This window comes from Lingula anatina, chromosome 1 (assembly GCF_051362555.1).
Source record: "Lingula anatina isolate TDL-2025a chromosome 1, LinAna3.0, whole genome shotgun sequence".
Taxonomy (NCBI): Eukaryota; Metazoa; Brachiopoda; class Lingulata; order Lingulida; family Lingulidae; genus Lingula; species Lingula anatina.
The window spans coordinates 44,123,477-44,146,273 of record NC_141767.1 but is presented as its reverse complement, the minus strand read 5'-3'; the positions used below and the strand labels follow the sequence as shown (position 1 = coordinate 44,146,273).

The 22,797-nt window shown below is 38.4% G+C and overlaps 3 protein-coding genes across 4 annotated transcripts; 2 read left to right on the top strand and 1 right to left on the bottom strand.

The window, feature by feature from the left end:
• Positions 1-537: 537 nt before the first annotated feature.
• On the bottom strand, positions 538-6,244 carry LOC106158081 (uncharacterized). Of its 2 annotated transcripts, XM_087013938.1 has the most exons (9): positions 6,071-6,244; positions 5,565-5,718; positions 4,941-5,377; positions 4,022-4,631; positions 3,808-3,879; positions 3,521-3,659; positions 3,120-3,235; positions 2,640-2,787; positions 538-1,487 (listed from the first exon to the last, which is right to left on the bottom strand). In XM_087013938.1, the coding sequence occupies exons 2-9, from the start codon at positions 5,695-5,697 to the stop codon at positions 1,277-1,279; spliced, it is 1,866 nt and encodes a 621-aa protein (XP_086870064.1). In that variant the 5' UTR covers positions 5,698-5,718; positions 6,071-6,244; the 3' UTR covers positions 538-1,276. The 2 variants fall into 2 exon arrangements, with proteins under 2 accessions (XP_086870064.1, XP_086870068.1); XM_087013942.1 differs by lacking the exon at positions 2,640-2,787 and having other exon boundaries at positions 1,294-1,487.
• Positions 6,245-10,823: 4,579 nt separating this feature from the next.
• LOC106158062 (neuropeptide receptor 15) lies at positions 10,824-15,403 on the top strand. Its single transcript, XM_013533903.2, has 2 exons — positions 10,824-11,236; positions 13,500-15,403. The coding sequence occupies exons 1-2, from the start codon at positions 10,824-10,826 to the stop codon at positions 14,239-14,241; spliced, it is 1,155 nt and encodes a 384-aa protein (XP_013389357.2). The 3' UTR covers positions 14,242-15,403.
• A 555-nt stretch (positions 15,404-15,958) lies between these two features.
• LOC106158061 (cyclic GMP-AMP synthase) lies at positions 15,959-17,092 on the top strand. The gene has a single exon (XM_013533901.2). The coding sequence runs from the start codon at positions 15,959-15,961 to the stop codon at positions 17,090-17,092; it is 1,134 nt and encodes a 377-aa protein (XP_013389355.2).
• Positions 17,093-22,797: the final 5,705 nt, after the last annotated feature.

Genomic DNA, 22,797 nt, shown 5'->3' with positions numbered 1-22,797 from the left:
ATCCCTCCACCCTCCCAAAAGTGTTTAGATACCTTTTATATGGCTTCAAACATAGAAATGTGTGTGAGATAACATTAAGTTTGTTTCAGATAGGCCTATTAATTAGAGCATGTTCTGGTTATATAAATGGTCAAAGGTCCATTGTTAAATTTCCCCCCCTCCCTTGTCTCCTTATTTAAAATCCTACATCCACCAATGCTTATGGGTATATTATTGGATTTGTTAGCGGAGATTTTTTATGAAATAAACTACGAAAGCCGTGTTTTCAAGATAGGGGTAGGTCGTAAAATATTTTGGAACCCTTCGTCAGTGTGTTTCGCATCCACACCATTTTAAAAATAACTTTGGCCTTTCATAACCAAAACGTGATACAATTCGCTTTGCAATCTGATGCTCAACTATCGCAATGATTTAATCTTGGTCTGTAGGTGGACTTGCAAAATGGCACGATTCCAGCTGCCTAAAAACCCAGCCGTTAAACTCTTTATTATTTCTGCCAAAAAAAAAAAAAAGCAAAACAAAAAATATTAACACATTTAGAGGTACTTTATTTACCAACAGTACAGATTAGGTGAAAAGACTGGAATACCTCCTTGTATTCTTTGTTGACCGGCTGACATCACCTACTGGGAGAAACAAAGTCTAGGCTAAAATTTTAGTCCAGTGCTACATTAAGAATTCCTTTGTAAAGTGAAACTCAGTGAGTAGCGGATACCCCCACATAAGTCTCTCGGCACTTTTACTTCGCCCAATGTCTGTAACCTACAAAGACAAGTTTACTACAAGGAACTAGCATATTTGTGGATGCTTCTTTTATTGAAGGACACAAGTAGGCCTTCTTGGTTTCGAAAATACCAATAACCATCTCCAAATCACTTGATGAAAATTCGAAATGGTTGAGAAAAATCGAAACAAAACGCAAGAAGCTGCATGGATGTAAATTGTAAACTGGTTTGAAAATCGGCATGTTTTTAACTCTTCAAATATCATTAGGCCTGTGCATTGGAAAGGGATTATTTTTCTCACGTAGACATCATTTTTTAAAAATGTAAATGCAAGGTTTTAAGTCAATCACAATCAACCGCAAGTCGGCTTTGGCCTATCCATTGCAAATATCACGCCATACATAAAACAATATACAAATGGTATGAAACCGACACTTTCCAACATGATCCGATCGATTTGGATACAGAATGATATACCATTCAAACCCTTTACACTGATTAAGTCTAAAGCTTTATTGTTCTCAGCTCCGTCGAAGTTGAAATTAACTATTTCAAGAAGCTTGTTCTTCCAATTTCACCAGCAGACCATACAAAATGGTGCTTCCACACTCTTTTGTTGACCACTCTATTTCCTGATTATCAAACTTTGGGTCGATTGGCTTGGTTTCTCCGATAGTTTGATCGCCGACATCATAGCTGCCTGGGCGAATGCACACTTGAAGTGCTACACGGGCCACATAGGTTTTTCCTGATACCTCAAATCTGAAATATTTGATAAAAAGTGCATGATTAATTTGTTATGAAGAAACCAGTTTCAAGAATTAAAAAAAAGGTGAAAAAATGTCATCCAGAATATTGAACCTTGTGTCTTTTAACCCATTAAAATTAAAATGTCGTTTACATGTCCCTGCGTTTTGACGTAATTTATGTGACGATGCATCGCGACGTCATCATACGATGTAACATTTCTTGCATGTGAAATAGTTTCTTTCTAAGTCTACTAGGTTGTTATTGTAATCATTACATACAAAGTTGCAGGGAAAACAGCACGGATTCAGCCCATTCCCAATGAGCTGATACAACTTCCAGAAAATGAAATCACTGGCCTCGTGGATGGTTTTGTTGAGTCAGCAATAAATCGTGTTCACTTGCGGTATGTAAAAGCAGTTTTCCCTCAGAGAACGATTTATTCAAACGAGCTAGAATAGTTTCAGGGTTGCCGAAATCTACAGTGGCCTAGCCCGCGCCTATCAGCATTTAACTATTTAGTCCACGCCTTTAATACAGGGTTTCTCAATCAACCAATAGACAACGGGCCTTAGTCTAAGCTCCACCCAAATTGTAAACATTTTATTGCCCCATGGCTGTTGCATATCCTTTCGCACTCATTAATGTTATCAGTAGATGCGCCCTGGGCAGAGAGTAACGGCGTCAGGTACGAGCTCCAAAGCAGACCCAGATACAGTTTCGCGGTCCCACACTAATTACAGCGTGCACGGACTCCGCAAGTTTAACCTGGTCATACAGGAAGATAGGAAGTGTCCTCCTGAGCTGACTTTACTGATTTTATCAAACGACTCGAATTTTACATGCTAAAAAAACTTAAATCAATGCTGCATCCTGTATTCAACAGCATCTAGTCTATATTTTGCCGAATCATTTCACTAAACTGTCAACAGTTGCTTTATAAGAATAAAACCAATAATTACCATTTTGTTATTAATATAATAATAACTATTTTTAATTTCGTGATACCACTTTAAATCAGAATAGCATTAGAATAACACGATACTGACCGCATGTTTCTTCTTAAACAAACACTTTAATACACAAACATACTGTGTGTAACCTGTTTTTTTACCCCTGTTTACAATTTATACAAATACCACACGAATACAACACACGAATACATACTTGTGTGGCATGGCATAAGCGCCATGGCCAGCATAACGGATACTGGGAGATAAAAATATTTTCTTGGTGTCGAACTCTTCGGGCTTATGGTCGTCTTTGAAATGGCCTTCCCTCTCGCTTACTTTGTCGCCGCCCAACGCTTCGTCGCCTAAAGTCCATGAAATACAAATGTTGATAACTTTTATATAACTCTGATATGGCATCTCTGAAACAAGATCCTTTTCCCATGCCCTCCAAAAAAGATTAATAAAAAAATAAAACCAAAAAAAGTAAGAGTTCGAGAACACGTACGGACCCCCCCCCCCAAAAAAAAAAAAAAGGAAAAAAAGTCCGCATGTGCACTTGAATAAGGGAATGAATTAAGCGAAGTTGACATTAATTATAGACACTGACACATAAATATCGCACATTTTGTGAATTTCAGCTATTCGCAATACAATTGCCTGTTCCATGACGTCATAAGACAATCGGTTCCCTAACCTGGAATGAGCAGTTCCCCGACTTCAAGTATCTTGCTAACCACATCTTTCTTAGTGCCATGGAATGCCCTGTGCCAGTTGTCCAATACGTTCATTGCCTTTGCTTTAGCTGGAAGGCTGGTGCCACATTGAAAAAAAAAATAGACAGTTCATACATGCTCCTTGATACAGTAAAAAGTAACTTCAAATAGTCAGACGAATATCCCACAGTAGCATTGAATAACAAAACAAAAAGCAAAAAGTTTTGCGGTTTTACAATATACATGAATAATAATTGTTACATTTTAAGTTTTGCTTATGACTGTGACACACTGAGAAGTTGAAGATTACATTCAAATTTCCAAGTTACCAGCATTTCTAGATAAGGTAAGCGCAAACCCGGATTGTCGTTGTTATACTCACCAAAGGGCATACCTGTACCATCCAATTGGAATACCATAGTCCTTGGGTGGATTTCCGCGAGTATAATACAGATTGTCTCCTCTCTCATTATGACAAACGTTGCAGTAGCAGTGATGATACTTGGCATCAAAATATCTCTCTGTTAAATTGCAATGCATGGAAATACATGTACATAACCAAAAGCAGTTGAGTGAATGAATAAAAAGAGTTTAAAATAGGGTAATAGTATCTTAAAAATATCACAAGGAAATGAATTTGAAAATACTTTTTAGTTAATGAAAACTTACCATGTATGTTGAGTGTCTCAACAAATTTGTCGCAGATATCTTTGTAAGTGCACTTTGGAATGGGTGCCGGTTCTGGAAAGGTAATAAACTTTGAACAGAACAGCTTGTTTAAAACGTAATTTCTTTCACTAATGATATCCAAGAATTCACAGTTCACGATTGAATAATTGATTGATTGATATTTACTTTTTTAAACGAAAAACTATTATCTCACCAAACCTCTGGGAAAACATTTGAGTCTGCGTATCAAGCCTCAATAAAATCCTTTCAGCGGCTTGGCGAACAGTTTCGACTTTGCTGCTCTTTAAAGCCTTCGCTTCGTCTAATAGCCCTTCTGTTCTAGAGATAGTTGACAGCGTCCCGTCGCCACCGTTAATAAGTTCCCACACGGCGTTCAGGGCGAGTTCCTGCTCTCGTGGATTACCGACTTTCATCATTTTCACAAACAGGGGAATGCCTCCTTTCTGTACCGTCGTCACCCGATTCTGTGCGCTTTTCGATAGGTTTATAAGCGATTCCACAATTTCGTAGGCATGGAAACCGTCCGATTGATGAGTTTCTGCGTTTCTCAGTGCTTCGTCGAGTTTCTTCAGAATGTATGCAATAGCTGATGGCTCTGCTTGGATCAGGTGTTGTTGGTCAATAGTAACAAGGTAGGACAAGGTCATTAAGGCCGTCATTGCGACTCTTTCGTCATTCCCTGGCTTCGTATAAGGGACCAGGATGTTGATCACACCGAGGAGGTAATACACCGCTCGGTTCTCCGTAACTTTTGAGCAGTTGTGAAGAATGGCAAGTGCTGACATAACAATATCTCTTATCCCCTGGTGTTGAAAACAACAGTTTTGAATAAATAACACATCTCTGTTTGAAGATAATTTGGCAATTATATCTAAGTACAGTATGATATATATACAGCAAGTATATGGAACAATATAACATGTATTACATTTTCAGAATAACTGGAGACTCCGTTGGTGAAAATCAGTAACAATCTTAATTGATACCTTTTTCAAAAGTGAAACTTGTCATAAATTTAAGCCCAGTCAAAACTAATGCAAAGACACACATCATTTAATTTTTTCCGATTTATCTAATGGATTGGGGATATCAAATTGGTTTTTCTTTCTTACCTCTTCACTCATATATCTATTCTGATACTTGGCAAGTTCTGCAGACAGGATTCCAAGCAGATCCGTCTGTCCGATGGACCTGGCAAACTGCAGACTGGCATCACTGTAATTCAAACAAACAGTACGAAGCAGCTCATGGATTTTGTCGTTTTCAATCCCGCACTCACAGAGAAATTTTATATATTCAGTAATATGGAAGGCAGCATTCAACTGGACCAGCTTGTCACCCATTAACTGCCGAAGGTTTCGGGCCTTATGCTTGGCGTACAGCATGTACAAATGTTCGTGGACCATATGTATAGTGGATCGAATAGAGCGTTCGTCTTTCTTCTTTAATAAATCGATCGTTTGTCTCATTTTTTCAAAGACGCGATCTATTCTAGAAATGCCGGTAAAAGCGGCACCTGTTGGCTCTGTGGTTTCCTCTCGAATTTGTTCTGTTGAATATGAAACAAAAAAGAACATGAATTATGAATTTATTTTTAGTTTCATTGTGATATAAGATGCTAGCACACGGTCAAACAAAGGTTATTCGGCAGGTTTAACAGCCTGCGGGACAAAACTCACATACATGTACATGTAGAAAGATCATTTGTCGTTTTTCAATAGATATAGCATTCTTACCCACTAATTCTACGTGTATAGTACTTCCATGGACATCAACAATTCCGTGTATTTTCTGAGGAACATTTGTGGCTGCCATTCCCATATCTCGACCGTTATAAAAGAAGTGCAAAGCACCATCTTCCTTTCTCATGACACCAAATTTGTCGCCAATCTGAAATTAGAGCTAAAGAGTGTAATCAACTCCCTGACTTTTAGGATTTCGGTAACCGCGTTAACGAAAAATGTATTGGTCGCTCGTGTAATTGACAAACAATCAACCACCTGCACATTTACCCTTTCTCATAAATGGAATAAAAACTTTGTGAATTTTGATTTAAACAATTGGACTTACTCTTTCGATCTCGGGATTTTCTTGTTGATTGGGAAAATGAGAAACGTTTTTACTTTGTTTCATACAGTACTATTAGTACAGAGGCATTAGGAACAGTACTACACAGGCTTGGCTCCAGCAGAGACCCCTTTGTTCACAAAGGCGAAACAAAATTGTATTCTTAAATACATACTTTTGCGGAATTAAGGTTAAAATCCAATTTCCTTTCCGTCTTTCGATGATGCTAAACATCCGTGCCTTTCCAGACCCACGCTATATCTGCGGCTTGTCCAGGGAGACTTCTCGGAATCTCGAATCCTGCTTCCAGAGCCACAACTCCGATAGCTAGACCCTCTGGCCATTTATCCAGGGTTTTCTTAACACATATTTCAAACTTTTCATTCGGTTGTAGACTTCTTGAAGTCAAAACAACTGCTTTGTCTGAGTCAGACATAAAACTGGAATGGAAAACGTTATTGTTATAATGCGTGACATTCGGTTTTTATATTTTTTTTTTTGTTAACGCCATGTGAGGATATTAATAAAATAAGATGCAAAAAGATATGTCTAAAACATAATCAAAATGAAGACGTTTTAACATCCCAAGGGGCATTTACAATATATCAGCAATAAAATACAATACATACATGTAAAAACCCTGCCGTCGATAAAATACCTGTAGTTGGATATTTTAAATTGCAGTGAATTCTCTACTATAAAAATTAGTTATTAACTTTTTTTCATTTTCTATTTTCTGCTTTTAAAAGTGAATAATTGATCAAAAGGTACTTTGATCTTTCCGCTTGAATGCTGTCGTTTGACAATTCGATATTTTCCCCACATTGCTTTTTGAATATCAGAGGCAGAGCCGGAGGACATGGTTTTGTCTGTGGTCTTCCTTGCTCTGAAAGAAATAGCCAGATTAAGTTTGAATCAAAACTATTTGATCTGTTTATTAAAAAAGAAAAGAAAATATCCTGAATAGAAAAGCTATATTCAACACTTATCTTAGGATTTAAGGTGCGATGATTGTATTTAGGGTACAGAGCGTACCTCTTGCACTGATTCTTTCAGTGGGCCTTGAAGCAGACTGGAGGTCGGGTGCAGCATACTACTCATACATGATTTTGTTCAAAACAGATTGCAAACTAATTAAAGCAGTCCTATCTTGCAACAATGAACTAGTCACAATGTACTGGTGGCCTATTGTGCTACTTTCCTGTGTCTTCTTTCAACAATAATTTAATACTATAATTTTTTTTGTAAGATTGATTTTTTGAATTTTTTACCAAAAAATAAAGCATAGGATTTTTTTTAGATTTTACCAAGTAAAAGTTCCTCTGAGCCCAGCATTTACCTGTACTGCTGATATACTCGATACCCACTTCACAGTTGCCATATGTTGCACTTATTGCAGGGTAAAGTTTTTTCGTCAGTAAGCGAAGACCCTTCAATGCCACTCCGTAATTTTTTCCTTCACCCTTAAAGCCAAGAGTCCCCGAGTCCATATTGAGAATTACAGTGATGACATCAGGAGCAACAAATTCACCAGGTGCATCATCTGGGTACTTTCTGATGACGCAGTCATTGAAGAGAAGAACATTGCGGACTATATCCCATCCCATGGACTGATCATTGGAACCAATCAAAGACGAATAACCTTCGAGAGAATGATAAGATTAGAAGCACTTGAAGTAGATCGCCTATATGCAAACATTATAATTATAATTATACATATATATATATATTCTTCAAAAACAATAAAAGCTGTAAAAACTCTATGGAAAAAACATGCTACAAAACTTCATAAGTTGCCCTTGCTATACCTCAAGCATAAAAAACGTCTTCACTTTTATACATAACTTATGTACATGTATAGGTCTAGGTGAATTTTTTCCTGTCATCCATCCAACCAAACTCACCAGTACAAGTCAGAGGGGCCTGATATGTAGCCACACCAATAACAGCATTGCTGCCTCTCATCGACTGGGGCCAGTGAATCTTCCAGATATGTATCCCTTGACCATAGCCTCTCTTGCCCCTAACAGCATCCGTCCTAGGCTGTAAAGATTTATTTCTACGCACCTGTAAAATGGATACAAAGTATGATTGTACGACTTAGTGAATAAAGAAAACGTGAAGGTTTTAACAAGTCTTTAATCAATAGTGAAATTATAATGAAATGAAAACCCGTATTTTTTCGTTGTAAGGAGTCAGTTTGAAATTGAAACAAATCACTAGCAGGTACAGGATTTTACAAAAGAAGAGTTACAAAGATAAAACTTTTAAATCAAGTCACTCGGCGTTTTTGCATCTAAAGTTGATGGAGACTATGGCTTTTAACCCCCCCCCCCTCCCCCAAGGAGATAAAGTATTCACCTCCGTTTGTTTGTTTGTTTGTCAACAGCCAAGCTAAAAACATTATGAATTTATTTTGATGAAATGTTAGGATACGTCAGAAACTTAAAGTTGAGAAGATTTTTCTGGTGATCCGTGAATCCTACCTTCAAACCGTCATCTAGCACTGTCATATTATTAGAGCAGTCCTTGGAATCCCAGCCATGTTGCACCTTTAGTGGTTGGTTGGACTTAGAGACTTGGTCTCGTTCAAGCTCCTGTTCAAGCTCCTCCAAATTATGGAGAAGCCGGGATGTCGATGCTTCATTTCCCATTGCGACTTAACATTTATCTGATTGCGCTGAATGTTATGAATGCATAGGCCTGAATTAAAAACGAGTAAACATAGTTTAGGAATAACGCCACTATACTAACGTTTACGCTACACATACATGTACTTCATTGATTCGTTTTCCCATCGACAACTATATTTATTGATATTCACAAAATCCAAATCATAACATGCCCTAGTATTACAGATGTAACTTCCATGATAAGAGGTTGAAAAAGTCCCGAGAGATCAAAACAAACACGGCGACCTTCAGGTTATGACGGAATCGAAAAAGAAAGTAGATGTGACCAGTACATGTACATTTTATTAAACGTATCTTCTTCGGTTTATTGATTTACGCTCATCAACTCCAATCTTTCTACATAATCACCATAATTTGCTTCTTTAGAACTACACTAATCAGCACTGAGATACGTGTGTAACAATAACAAAAGCTTCAACCAAATCAGCCATTATTGTGTTTACGGAAGTGACAGACAAATCGAACATGAGGTTTTAATGTATAAAATGCACGATGTTGACTCAAAATCTATCTACAGTTTCTATAAGAGGTGAATATATAATGGTATTCTAAGGTTCGCTTATAATGATCATATTTAAACAAAAATTTACCTGTATAATGTTTGACCCGCATACACGCGAACATGAAAGGAGCAGATAAACAACCCCCGTATGGGTCACGTGTCTAAAGGTGACGGGGATTACCCGTCGTCACGGAATCGATCGTAAACGCCTGCCTCTTGTTCCATTAATATTCAGAATATTCAGAATACTCAACATTGGGTCGGTACAGCAAATATTATACTTTTGTGTGAGCCCTTCTCCCCCTCCAAAAAAGTGTGTGGATACCTTTAAGATTCAAACATAGAAATGTGTCTGAGATAACATTATGTTTGAGATACTAGAACATGCTCTGGGTATATAAAAGATATTTGTTGAGGGGACTAAGTTTTTTATCACATGTTCATGTTTGTCTTTATATTAAGCTTCCTTGAAATGATTAGTTTTTATGGTGCTCTGAAAAGACCCCTACAATAATATTAGAATAGAGGAGGCATGAACAATATATCATTGGAATCCATCAAATGTACTTATGTTATGAACGAGAACTGTTTACTAGTTAAATCTAAGCTCATTGTGCTTGAAAATGTTTCATGTTATTACTTTCGAAAAATATATGTATAGTTTACTCATCTTCTACCCCCCTCCCCCCAAATGTACAAGAAGCGAAAAGAGACAAATCCAAGCGATTTTTCTATCCCTCTACCCAAAGTATTGTGGTAACATTATCCTTTTTGTCCTTGTGCCCCCCTTCTCTCTCCTTTAGTCATATCCTAGATCCACCAATGTCACGTGACTTCTCGGGTATAGGTATATTACTGGATGTGTTAGCGGAGACTCTTTTATGAAAAAAATCTGCGAAAGCCGTGTTTTCAAGATAGGGGTTTTTTGATGACGTTTTCGGAGAGCAAGTCTATTGTTTGACATAGAGCAGATCCTAGATCCTAGAATTCTAAGAGCTTAAGAATTTGCTGCGTTTATGGTTAACTGAGAGAGAGAGAGAGAGAGAGAGAGAGAGAGAGTTTGAAGCTTTTGCCATAATCGGAGGAATATAATATAGGGTGTTTGCCATTATTCAATATACTTCTGCAACAGTCATAAGAGTAAGCACGTTATAGGACTGGCTACCATGCAGTCGATTCTTGCGGTCGACCATGTCTTGATCAGCGGGGGTACGGTCAGTTTGTTGTCTTTGCCGCCCTTGGTGTTTATTGATTAGAAATCCATTAATCCTCGTGTTCCTGCACAGCGTGCATCATGTTCACATTTGATGTTAAAGCCTCCCCGACCTTACTAAAGGGATACCTGCCTTGGAGCAATAACACGCTTTTTACTCGTTTAAAGCGTAATTGGCCCATTTCTCAGTCTAAAATATATTAATCTTTCATTAATTTTTACCTGGAAGTTGTCATGGTGGGCATCCTCCCAAAGGAGATTTGTTTAAGTAACAGCGAAACGCCACTTGTCTTTATTGATCATAAGTTGGTCTTAACCTTCGGATAGGAGGATGATGTTTATTTCTACTCCGCCAGAGATGCACTCAATATATATATGTGCACGTAATTTGTACGGACGAACGAACTGCCAACATTCGTGAAAGACCGAGCTATCAAGGAAAGAAGAAACGATCGAGCCACTTCTCGTTTTACGTTCGTAGAGGTTGACGCAGGTGTCTGATTTTTTTCCTCTTCAAAAGATGTTGGAGATGACAGACTCAAACTGCACGAGTGCGGTGAATTGGACAGATGATCTCGCAGTTTTGAATAACTTGACAGCAGGCCCTCGTGACGGACCTGCCTCTAAAGAAATCGTCGTTGTTTTATCGTTCCTCTGGTTTTTCATTGTGTCCGTAGGGGTCACTGGTAACTTCATGGTCATCTATGTCGTTCTCAGTAACTACCAGATGCGTTCGTCTGCAACAAACCTTTTCATCACAAACTTAGCTATAGCTGATCTGTTGATCATGTTACTTGGGGTTCCAGATATTGTCATGTTCATGTTAAACCAGGGCTGGTTGCTGGACGAGGTACTGTGCAAACTACAGCGGGGACTTCTGGTGACATCGCTAGCTGCGTCCATCCTGACGCTGCTCGCAGTTTGTGTAGAAAGGTAAGACACCGGTAAGGGGCTGTTGGAAATAACAAAAAATGTATTGGTTGAAAATATAGTTTAGATAAGGACTACACTTTCCATTTGAGATATTTTGCAAGTTTGGGGAAATGCTCAGCGTAATTCTCTCTCTCTCTCTCTCTCTCTCTCCAACCCCAATTTAACGATTTTCAATTAGGAGAGGTTTCTCTTCATAGGGCCCTGGAAATACTTCCCTTATTTTTCATGGATGGGCCTAGATGGTATGTAAGTACAGATGTCGGAAAGATTAAGGTTTGAAGTTCCTAATGGCTTCTAGTAACTTTAATCTACATATACAGAGAATAATGGGTTAAAATGCCCAAGTACAAACAGTTCAAGTAACACGAAAAACATTGCTAAAACAGTTTATCTTCATAGCCCTCTCCCTGGTCTCTAAACCATACTGGTAAGTGCTGGATATAAGTTCGACATAACTAGTTATAGAGGGAGACTACGGATCGAATATCAAACCAAAATTAAGTTGTGCTTCTACCCTTTGAAAGCATCTTGTTCGCTTCTCACCGTATTTCTCTACGCCCTAATATGGTCATCTTGTTTTTAATGTAGACATTTTAAAAACTACAATGTGAATTGAGGGAAAAAAAAACAACTCGTGATCACTATTTGAAATAATTAATTTTATGCATATATACAAGTATTGCATGCTCGTGGCTAAAAAACACAAGTGTAAACAAAGAGGTAAAGAATATAGTTTTAGTTGATTGGTTTGTTTGTTTGTTTGTTTAATATCCGACCAAGATACTGAAAATGATATCAAGAGACGATAGATACCAGAACAAATGTACAAAAAGTATAAAACATGGAAATAAAGGGACAGTACAACATGAATTACATACACTGTAAATAAGTAAAATGAGGACAGCGAATTTGCAATGAAATCAAGGAAAAGGGCTTACGTATAGTATAAAAAATTACGAAAAACATAAATTGAATTCCTGAGAAATAAGATAGCCACGTATAAAACGTAAAAAAAATACTGGGCCCCTTTGAACTCCGGGCCTTTCCTTTCTCCGCACCTCATTTAATGGTAAAATTTGCGGAAAAAAGTTCATACTTCGCTTGGATTTGAACGAGACACTCGAAAACAGTGATTTCAGTTGATGTTATGCGGGCTGGGGAAGATTTTCCATGTTTGATATCATTCTCTATGTACCCTACCCAAATACTAATGCCGAATACAAAAACGCAGAGAGGGCACCGTTGACTTAATGTGACCAAAATTTTTGATTGTCAGCTCGCACATCTTTTCGCAAACAAAAAGTCACTAATCATGGCTTCGAATTACCGCTAAAAATAGAGAACTTCCAGCTGCTGTATTCCCGGAGTTGCTTAAATTAATTAAACAAACTTATCACGTTTGTGGAAATAATTCTAATCTTACACCGATTGATACGCGGAAAGAAAAGTTTCATTAACGTGTAACAAAAAGCGAAATCTCATTAAGCTCTAGAGCTAAGCGGACAAATTTTCCACCTCTTAAAAAATTATCTACAAATAACTGTTAGAAAAGTAAAACTTTGAAATAACAGACTATGTTACTAATTCCACAGCACCATTTTCTTTTTTTCTAATTCGATACAGCAAAACCGTAACAAACATGAAATGCATTCCTTTGTATCTTTAAGCCAGTCTACATCTACTTAACATTATCTTTTTCAATTCTACATAAGAGTCGAGTATTTGAACGAGTATCCAGGGTAGTTTCGAGTGAAGTTTCAGGGAAGTTTCCGGGAGACGCCAAGTATACCGTAACCGCAGTGTAACACCAACCCAAAGAGCAGGCAGCGTGGGATCTACTGGGTGCACCGAACGAAGCATGAGAAAGCCGCACCGCAATGCACGGTGTACACTATCAAGAAACGGAGTAATCAGTCTAAAATTGACGGACCGCCAAAAGCCTAGATTTACACGAAAAATGCATTTCGAAACCATTAAATTAATGAATCAGAGAGACCTTTTACGCTCAGGCATCAATAACATGTCCCGAAAATATCATCTTCATGCTGAAAGGAATTTTTTATCTAGTTTCAATATAAGGGAATCGCGAATATCGATTCTGCGAGAATTTGCACTGCAAGATCCTAATAAAGATATTACGTCAAACAAAAAGGCTTTCATGGAGTTGGAGACAAAATGAAGATAAAATGATCGATCTAATTTTCAGGAAGTAAACAGATTGCGAGCCACTGTCAAATTAACACAGTTCTATCTGTATTTTCAGATACGTGGCGATAGTTCACCCAATCCAAGCCCACATCGTCTGCAGTCGTTCCCGCGTCTGCGTCGCCATCGGCGTAATCTGGACCCTGGCGTGCGCCTTCGGCGTCCCCATACTGTTGTACAACCAAGTGGTGGGGCCTAACCCGTATGTGAAATTCTGCCGGGGGGTATACCCCTCGCGCTTATTAAAAAGCATATTCAAGTACGCCGAGTTCGGCTTTCTTTTCTTAGTCCCCATGATCGCACAGCTAGTTCTCTATACCATCATAGGGAAACGCCTATTTCTGAATTCCGCGACGCTGCACCATAAACCAGTAAGCACACGTGATGGCTCGGAGAAACCCAACACGCACGTGGCAGTGAAAGCACGCAGAGGTGTCGTGAAGATGCTCATAGCCTGCGTTATAGTCTACTTCATCTGCTACTCTCCAATACAGGTACTGCTGTTTTACAACACCTTTGCGTCTGTGCCTTTCCACTTCACCTGGTCCTTCAGGGTGTTCGTGATTTCGATGGGGTACATTAACTCAGCGGTCAACCCCATCCTGTACAGTATATTTAGTCAGAAATTTAGAAGACGTCTCAAGGCCTTGGTTTGCTGTCTTCGCTTACTGAACCCCCGTAAAACTACGTGTCGCCCTAGGGATCAATCTTCCAGGAGAACCTCCCGCACCTCGCGGTACAGTCTGAAGACGTTACATACCAGCGCTGAAGCCCCGGTGCTTGTTACAGGCAACGTGTGAATTGTGTTCCTGGCACACCTAACACAGTCATATTAATCTGTGCCTCTGTAAGTGTAATATATCGTGTAAGAAACAAGATGCTTGGGAGATATACCATTATCTTTGATGTATACTTATTCATTATCTATTTGACATCTTACGATAAAGGTAGCTATAAAGTTGTAGTTAAAGTGACGCATCGTGAGTTTCTGTCATCTTGAATATTCCTATTTATTGTTAAAATGCAGTTTCTACTTATGTCTCATTAGCGGGATATCATTTAATGAAAACACTAGCTTTGCTTTTGTGTGCAAAGTAAAAATACAAACAATGCACTTAACTGCTCCCTAGGCTTAAGCCAAGAGAAAATTTTCGTAAAATGTCATTACACTAGTTAGTTTAGAGTATTGAATGTTGATGTTATTATATGGACCTTTCAAGTATAGACTATTGCAGTATATTTTGTCTGAATATCCTGAATATCTGAATATCCTTAAATTGAGTGGATTCTAATTTTTGACTGGCTGTTTATATCATTCATTGATAAATATGAATCAGAATGTGGTGCTAATGGATGACATGAGATACACTTTTTATGGTTATCGAAACGTTGGGAAAGTCTAATCCGTTTGGTATATTAAATATCCGGGTGTTACAATGTTTATTTGATGTGAAAAATTTAACTTTGGTAGTGTGTTGTTATGGTAAATTCCGACGGTATGTTCAATGTAAAAGCATGGTAGTGATTCGATGTGTAAACTATGATAAAAAAATGTTGCGGTACTGTGCACTGTTTAAGTGGTTTCGATGACGTACTATTTTCTTCGCCTGTTTACCTATTTACTTGAAAGAATTTTGAAAATCATCATGAATAAATAGCCATATTTTGTAAATGTTAAAGAAAGAAAGAATCTGATTTCAGTCTGTCAGAGAGGCTTGAGTGACCAAAGTTAACATATTGCAACTTATTAACTGTTACTCTGTATATAGGCACACGCTTCATGGCTCTTCGTGGGACTAATAATGCAGAGTAAATATGTCGGAACAACAAAAGTTTTAGTAGTTAAGCACATTACGTGAGCCCCGAAGCTCATCTAAATCAAGTCGTTTACACAGCGGTGCAATATGCTTGGCGTAATAACCCTTTGTTCTTAAATGGCACACACGAAATAAACAACTTTTTTAAAACGTATTTTAGTCTTAATGTTGTTCGTGCTCTTTCTGATATATTAACATTTTCGAATAAAGGCGACGCCGGTGTATGAATGCTACACAAACATCGTGTTCTGAATAGTTGTATTAAAATTGTTGAGAAATACAGGTTATGCTTGATATTCACCTTTTATTAACGGCATAAAAGGGGGTGTTTGCTCAGTAAGTAGACCGCTGTGTGTTTAATAGCTATAAGCAAAGTGAAAAAGCACGGGGTGAACAAGGTCCGGGGCGTAAATAGTGGCGTTTGATTGTTTACCCCCACGTGAAAGAGACCACAGCAACGAAACTACACGTACAGATTTTTACTTTATCACTGAACAGGGGGATTTCAAATTATCACAGTATGACCTACGAGTATCGCCAAAGCCTACTTTTGAGACAGAAGTGGTCTGGGGCGGGACTTGACAGGCAGTTGGTGATATTCTAAACTTTGTACGAGGCATATAAACAGTGGTCTCCTGCCGAGAGGAACTAGCAGTTACGTGAGTTAATAGCAAGTCGGGAAAAAAAGTCACTGGTTTCAATGGCAGTCGATGTAAGACAGAGTGGATCACAGCTAAACTCTAGACCATTTTTAAAACTGCCGAGGTTAGGACAAGAAAAAACTATGTTACCTCCGTCTACGCCTCTCACGGATCATTTGGAGTCATATTATCATAACGTGGCGGTTATTCCTGAGGGAAAATTAGTGACACTACGAAAGCGGGCACAGAAAGTCATCGACACCTTACTTCCTCGCATGCGGACCAACAAGTTCGACATCAAGTTTGCCAAAAGTGTTATTTATGGTGGGAGTGTGTTTGACGGAACACAGGTGATTTCCGCGAAAGAAGTTGATGTATTTCTTCCTTTCGATGAAGGGAAATGTACTACCGATTTAATGGAGCCTGGTTATATGCGTGTGATAATCCCCAGGACTCCGAAAAACCCTCCCAACGCACCTGACAAGTACAGGTACGGTAGGAACGAACATGACAGGAAGCACCTCTCCCCTATCAGAGTAGACAAGAGTGTTTACAAAGTGATTGAACACGCTTTAAAGTATCCAATAGAGATACCAAATATTACTCTCATCCCCTTTGAGGATGAACCACAAGGGAAAGCAAGGGTCGCCCTGATGGTGAAATCTACTATCAAACTGAACATCATCCCGACGATCGTATTAAAAGGAAACAACGCTAATCCGCCTTTCGATTATCTTGTAACGAGAACGTACTGGTATGACGAGTACCCTGGTTCCGAGCTCTTATGGAGGTACTGTCATCACGAAAAAGAACAGAGAGTGATGAAAACGATGGAGCTCGCAGACAGGGGTACCAGAATCAAAGCTTTCAAAATAATCAAAGCAATGTTCAGGCGCGAAAAAACTTTACACGGACTCAGCTCCTACCATTTTAAGGCGGTGTTGTTTAACAGCTTTGACTGTGACGTTGACACGTCTCCGCGATGGCAACGAGACCATCTTGAGACGTGCTTTCTTATCATGTTAACGGACCTCTTGCAGAGCATTTCGACTCGTAATTTGCAAGATTTTTTCTTGGAAGGCTTTAATCTCCTTGCAAATGCTCCAACGCGGGAATTCACAACGCTGAAAAATAGATTAGCCATGATAGTTAACAACGAATCAGAACTGATAAGGATACTTAGAAAGATCTAATAGAATTACTATGGACCATAGCCGTTAATTTTAATGCCAATGGCGTGTATACAAGAGGCAGCTTCAGAGGGATAATTTTTCCCCGATTCTGATTCTCCTGGACAATCTCGTTTCATTTCAATGCAATGATGGTGCTAACTAAGGTAATCCTAGGATATTTCTGCATGGAACTTAATTGAGGGAAATCTTTTTAGTGTTTTTTATAGACATAACTGTTCATCGATATAGGTTACCAGACAGCAATTGCTGTTGTGTTAGTTGTGACGTACTTGCAGGTATGACCTCTACTAATGCAATGCGATAGACTTCTGTTACTGGCCTCGAAGGAAAAAGATTTTAATTCAGTTAAAACTAACTTTCTAGGAATGTTTAAAAACTATTTTACTAGTGTTATCCTTATTACTTACTTGTAATTATATTATATTATACTACTTGGGGGATAGTGAAATAGCTCTGATAATTTGGAAGGGATTGATTAATATGTTATAACAGCAAACAGTTTTGCTTTCATAAACAACTGAGCATCTTAGTGCTCAATATTTACATCTGACAAGAACAAATGAAATCATGCCAATTATTATATTCAATTCATTTGTCTTTATTTTTGACTAAAATATTATCCGTTATGCAACTTAATCAGAGAGAACACTTATATTGCGATTGAAATCAATGTCTTTCGGTGTCACTGGGAACTCATTAATAAACATATTTTCCATGTACAATCTTGTTATGAGGAAATGAGGTGTCAAAAAGATGGCAAAACAATAAGATAAATGGACATTAGGATTCTGGGGGCAAAATACATGCTAATATATTCACAATGTAGTGCGTGAAGAGTACTTTCAATATGTGACAAGAAGGATCCCTGGTATTGTTCTAAGTGTAGAAACTAGTCGAGTGAGAACAGTGTGGAAATCTTGTAATTGCTGAAGATTTGGTCTCTGTGGTTGTTAGAGTGCACAACAGCTAGATTGAAAGGGGATCAAGTACACGGAGGAAAGTCTTTTGCAGTAAAAACTGCAAGTTTCCGAAACAAATTATTAAGGTAGTCTTGTTTCAGAACTGGATAAAATGTTTTATCCATAGTTAGTTGGTGTCATTTTACCTGACACCAGAAACAACTTATTCACACAAAAATGGTACATGTACTACATGTAGTATACAAAAGCATTCGGCCAGAATATAATTATGATGAAACTTTTTGCCCTCCCCTTTAGGTTAAGCCTGTCCTTAAAATTTGCAACAGAGAGATTCAAAAGTATGCCTAAAAGACGAAACACCTTTGAGAACATCGAAGAGAACTCAACCCACACAATGCATGAGTTGTGCATTTTATAATATCACTGGCTAGAATATCTCAAATGCGGACATTTCAAAAGGAACGCTGAGAAACACTGACAATCATATATAATGATAACAAAGCAATATTGTTTTCCGATTTCATTTCAAAGCGGTGCACAGGCACTTATTACACGTGCTAATGATAACACGGTATTCCCATTAAAAGCACTGATACGGTATGGACTGACAGGTAGGAATGATGGAACGAAAATCTGCTCTTTTTGCTCTAGAAATACAGACTTTCATAAAGCAGGAAAACAGCGGTACCCTATAAAGAAGAATCACTAGTATACAGTCTTTTTACATTATTTAGATGCTCCGTGGCGCCGGGGTCCTTCACGTCTGACCTGTATGACACGATGATGCCACAGTTAATATTATGATATATGATTTGATGATATAATGGCACCAGGGGTGAGATTAAAGTGGATATATCAATAAATCAATTCACCGAAAAAGAAATCCCTACCAATATTTCGATTGTGACAATATTTTTCTGCGAGGTCATACAGGTACTTTGGAACTTACTTATGTAAACTCGTTGTCATGTGCACGCATCTCTCCCTTAACCTTAGGAAATAGGTGTAGTGTGACGTAAGAATAACCATCACTGTTTTTTTACCACTATCTTAACAATTCTGCTCTGACAGTTACATTAATAAATTGCTAAATGGTGTCGTATGAAATAATTTACTGGTATCAACATGAATATGTAGACATAGTAAGAGGAATTGCATCTTCTGCGATGTTTTAGTACCGATGAAAACATCAATATCGTGTAGAATTGTTTGTGAAGAATCTAGGGATGTATATAGCCATAAAACCGTGAAATTACTCCAGCAACAGCAGGGAATATGGGAATTACACTGTGTAAAACAGATACAATAATTGAAAAGAATCGCTTGTTTATCTGCCATGTAGGACGCAAATTAGACATGTTTGAAGGATGAGGCGCGTTTGATATCCCACGATGAGCCACCCGGCAAGAGCAGCTTGTTACTATTACATGTACATTACGAGAATCAGGGAAACGGATTTAACTATCGAGTCAAAGTTTTTTTCTAGAAAAAGCAAAGGAAAAAACAAAAGACCCGACTATAGATGTTCTTTCAAGCGGGATTTGGAAACGTGCTATTTCACACGCTCAGTTAAGGTGCAGAACACACTCTCGTGTTTGTTGTCAAGACAAAGTTGACGTTACCATCCGACCAGGTCGATTCAAATGGATTTTGAAATATTTAGGAGCCATTAGGGTGAGTGCCCCTATACAGCAAAGTCCGTGAGGCCAGTTCATTATCTTCAGGTTTTTCATAGTCCGGATCATGTGGACGGCCCTATATTAAATTTTCTGAGTCCGAGATAAGATAAGAAATCACCTTTAATGGGATGATTGCTTCATATAATCCCTTTATAATTTGAGATTTAACCACGCAGATAAATTAATTCCAATATCCGAGACGACACATTGTTAATTTGAATATATACACGCAGTTAAATGGTAACGTGCGATCTCCTTATCTTCCCATACAATATATTAATAAATTCAATAATGATCCAGTTGGTTCCTCTGGGATTCATTATCACTGCAACATGTTTCATTTGTCATTCCGTTCCCCTGACATCAAGATGGTTTTAATATTTCTTGTCGCGTTTCTCACTGATGAACGATTTTAGGATGGATATTACTTCAGAAATAAAGCCAAACACATGTACCTGGTCATGTTTGAAGAAAGAATCCCATTTGAGAAATGGCACGTTTTGAACCAAACACCGTATCGAGAATTTCGTCTGTGCGTCATGTGCTGACAGATTTGTTAGGATTGCCAACTTAATTGATCCTAAAAAAACATTTTCTAATCATCTAGAAATTAAGATATTAACGAATAAAAGAATCAGAATTCTACGGATGCCGGAAATCCCAAAAGCTAATTTGTAGGTAAACCTCACTCAGTATATTAACGTTTATCTTGGTTGCACCTATTTCTAACCGACAGGTTCGACAGGTTGGCTTTTTAACCTAATGACTTATTTACGACAGTGTTTTTTCTTTTTGGATATATCGATTGGATATTGTTCGATTAGGCCACTAGAGACCGGATGTTTTCCTTTGGAAATCGATCAATGTGCAGTAAACTGTGTTTCTTTGTTACCTGTTCATAATAACATAATATTATTCGTTCAATGGCACCCTGCATATGATTGTAAACTTGGCAATTGAAAGAGCAGTCTTACGAGGTCTGACATTTGGAAGGTATATGATCGCTGACTTCGTTAGATAATGAAAAGAGAAAGCATCCTGCCGTTTTCATCAGCTAGAACCATTGGACATTCTCGGCGCCAAATAAACTAATTACGGCTGGGGCCCATCAGCTAACACTCTAAAGTGCCAACTAAAATGTTTGCCACTGACGTTTCCTTTTAGTCATTTCAGTTGACGCAATAAGTTTGGAAAGAAAATGTCACTTGTCTAGCTGACAACTTGGATTGGATTAAACTTTAATTGCTCTGTTACATTTATGTGCTTGGTCTTTACAAATCTAAGGTATTTCAGGTCTTTATTTTAACCTGCCCAATATTAAAACAGCTGGCCAATTTGTTCGCCAAGTGATTTGTTTTTTCAATGCAAACATACTGCGTGATCAATTTTTTATAAATTCAAATTCATTAATAGTCCCTCTACCGTAAGTTAACTTACAGAAATGTTGACTAAATAAAAACGACCACGTCAAAAGATAGAAAACAGACAACTTCACAAGTCGTACGCCAGCCACCTTATACAAAGGGATGCGGCACAGACAAGCGCCTTAATTATCAGTGGCTCAAACTTCAGGAAAAGCCATTTGAATACCAAATGCGAGATCAAACGACAGGAAAACAAATATCAAAACCTATTCTAAGTATACATCGTCGCAAGTGTCACAGCTGGTCATGATTTGTGCATTCCAAACCTGATTGACATACTATACTTCGCCAGTGGTAGGTATGTAAGTAAATGTATACTACATATACTGTACAGTGAATTTGATGCTATCACAGAAAACTCTAAGCACAGGTGTCGTGAAAGGTAGTACAAAAGTCTCTTTTAAAGAAAACTGTGACCCGCGGTCTTTACTCTGCCACAATTTCTTTCAGACTTATATTTATACATATTTCAAATTACTTTGGATTTCTTGTAAACTGTATACATGTGCAGAATATGGAATTTAGGAAAACAATGATAATTGTTGTGGGGCAGTGGTGTTTTAACAAGGGTCGTATGTTGTGGGGCGCAGGAAAGGGACAGATATTTTTGAAAAAATTGAATTAAAATTGATACGAGTTTTTCTTTCTCCCAGGCTATCAGAAGTATTTTACTTTTCCTTCAGTAAGCGTCTACACGAGTACTCACTACGGTGCAAATAACCTTCGTGCATACATTGTCGACCTCAACAGCTGCCCCGAAACATTTTTCTCAGCCTACAGCCGTGCTATTTTGGTAAGATGACAAAAATGATGTTTCACAGTGTGAGTGCAAAGCCACATGGTGGTTTTCATGGGGATCTTTGTGTGCTGAACAGTTGCCGTTTTTACACTACTCTGTAAGTTTACAACGCCCAGCCTTGAGAATTAATTTGTTTGTATAACATTAGAGTAATCCGATCCTGATAACATCCGTAGTAAGAGTAATTTTTTGCATTATGGGTCACGTGCATTAGACGCTGCTCACCTTGAAACCTAAGCCCCCTTAACACTGGCCGGCGTCCTTTCTGCGATCAAAAATGTGGGCAGGACGCTCAACGGTCGCCAAAGCAATTAAAACGTGTCTCAGTGTACAGGCGTCTGCGTCCGAACGACCGAATCTTGATTTTCCCATCACGTGCCGACAACTGGCCGATCATAGAGCATTCATTCTGCAAACAAAGCGATGCTTGTGCCTTTCTCTCTACGACCACAACGCTGCTTGTGTGTCCTCTCTGCGTCCCTTGAGCGACCTTACAGCGTCCATCCTCCATCGCGTTCTCTCTGCGATTGTTTTGAACATGTTCAAAAATTCGCGACGAGCATGGCATCATCGGCGATGCTTGAACGTTCTTTGTGCGTCCAACGGCGACCTGGCCAGTTCCATGGTCGCACAAAGGACGCAGAAAGGACGCCGTCCAGTGTAATTGGGGTTTTAGACGTCGAAGAAGAAACTTTTTCGTCAAAATGTTCTGCACACAACGTAAAGCGCAACACGACGCTCTTGTTCTTACCATCTTAGTTCATATTCTTACTATTTGAAGGGTTTAGCTGTCACTATAGATGAACCCGCTTTAAAGCTAAATCCCCTGCGAAATGTGCGGCGGCACGTTTTATTTAAGTTTCAATGTCGAAATATTCTCAAG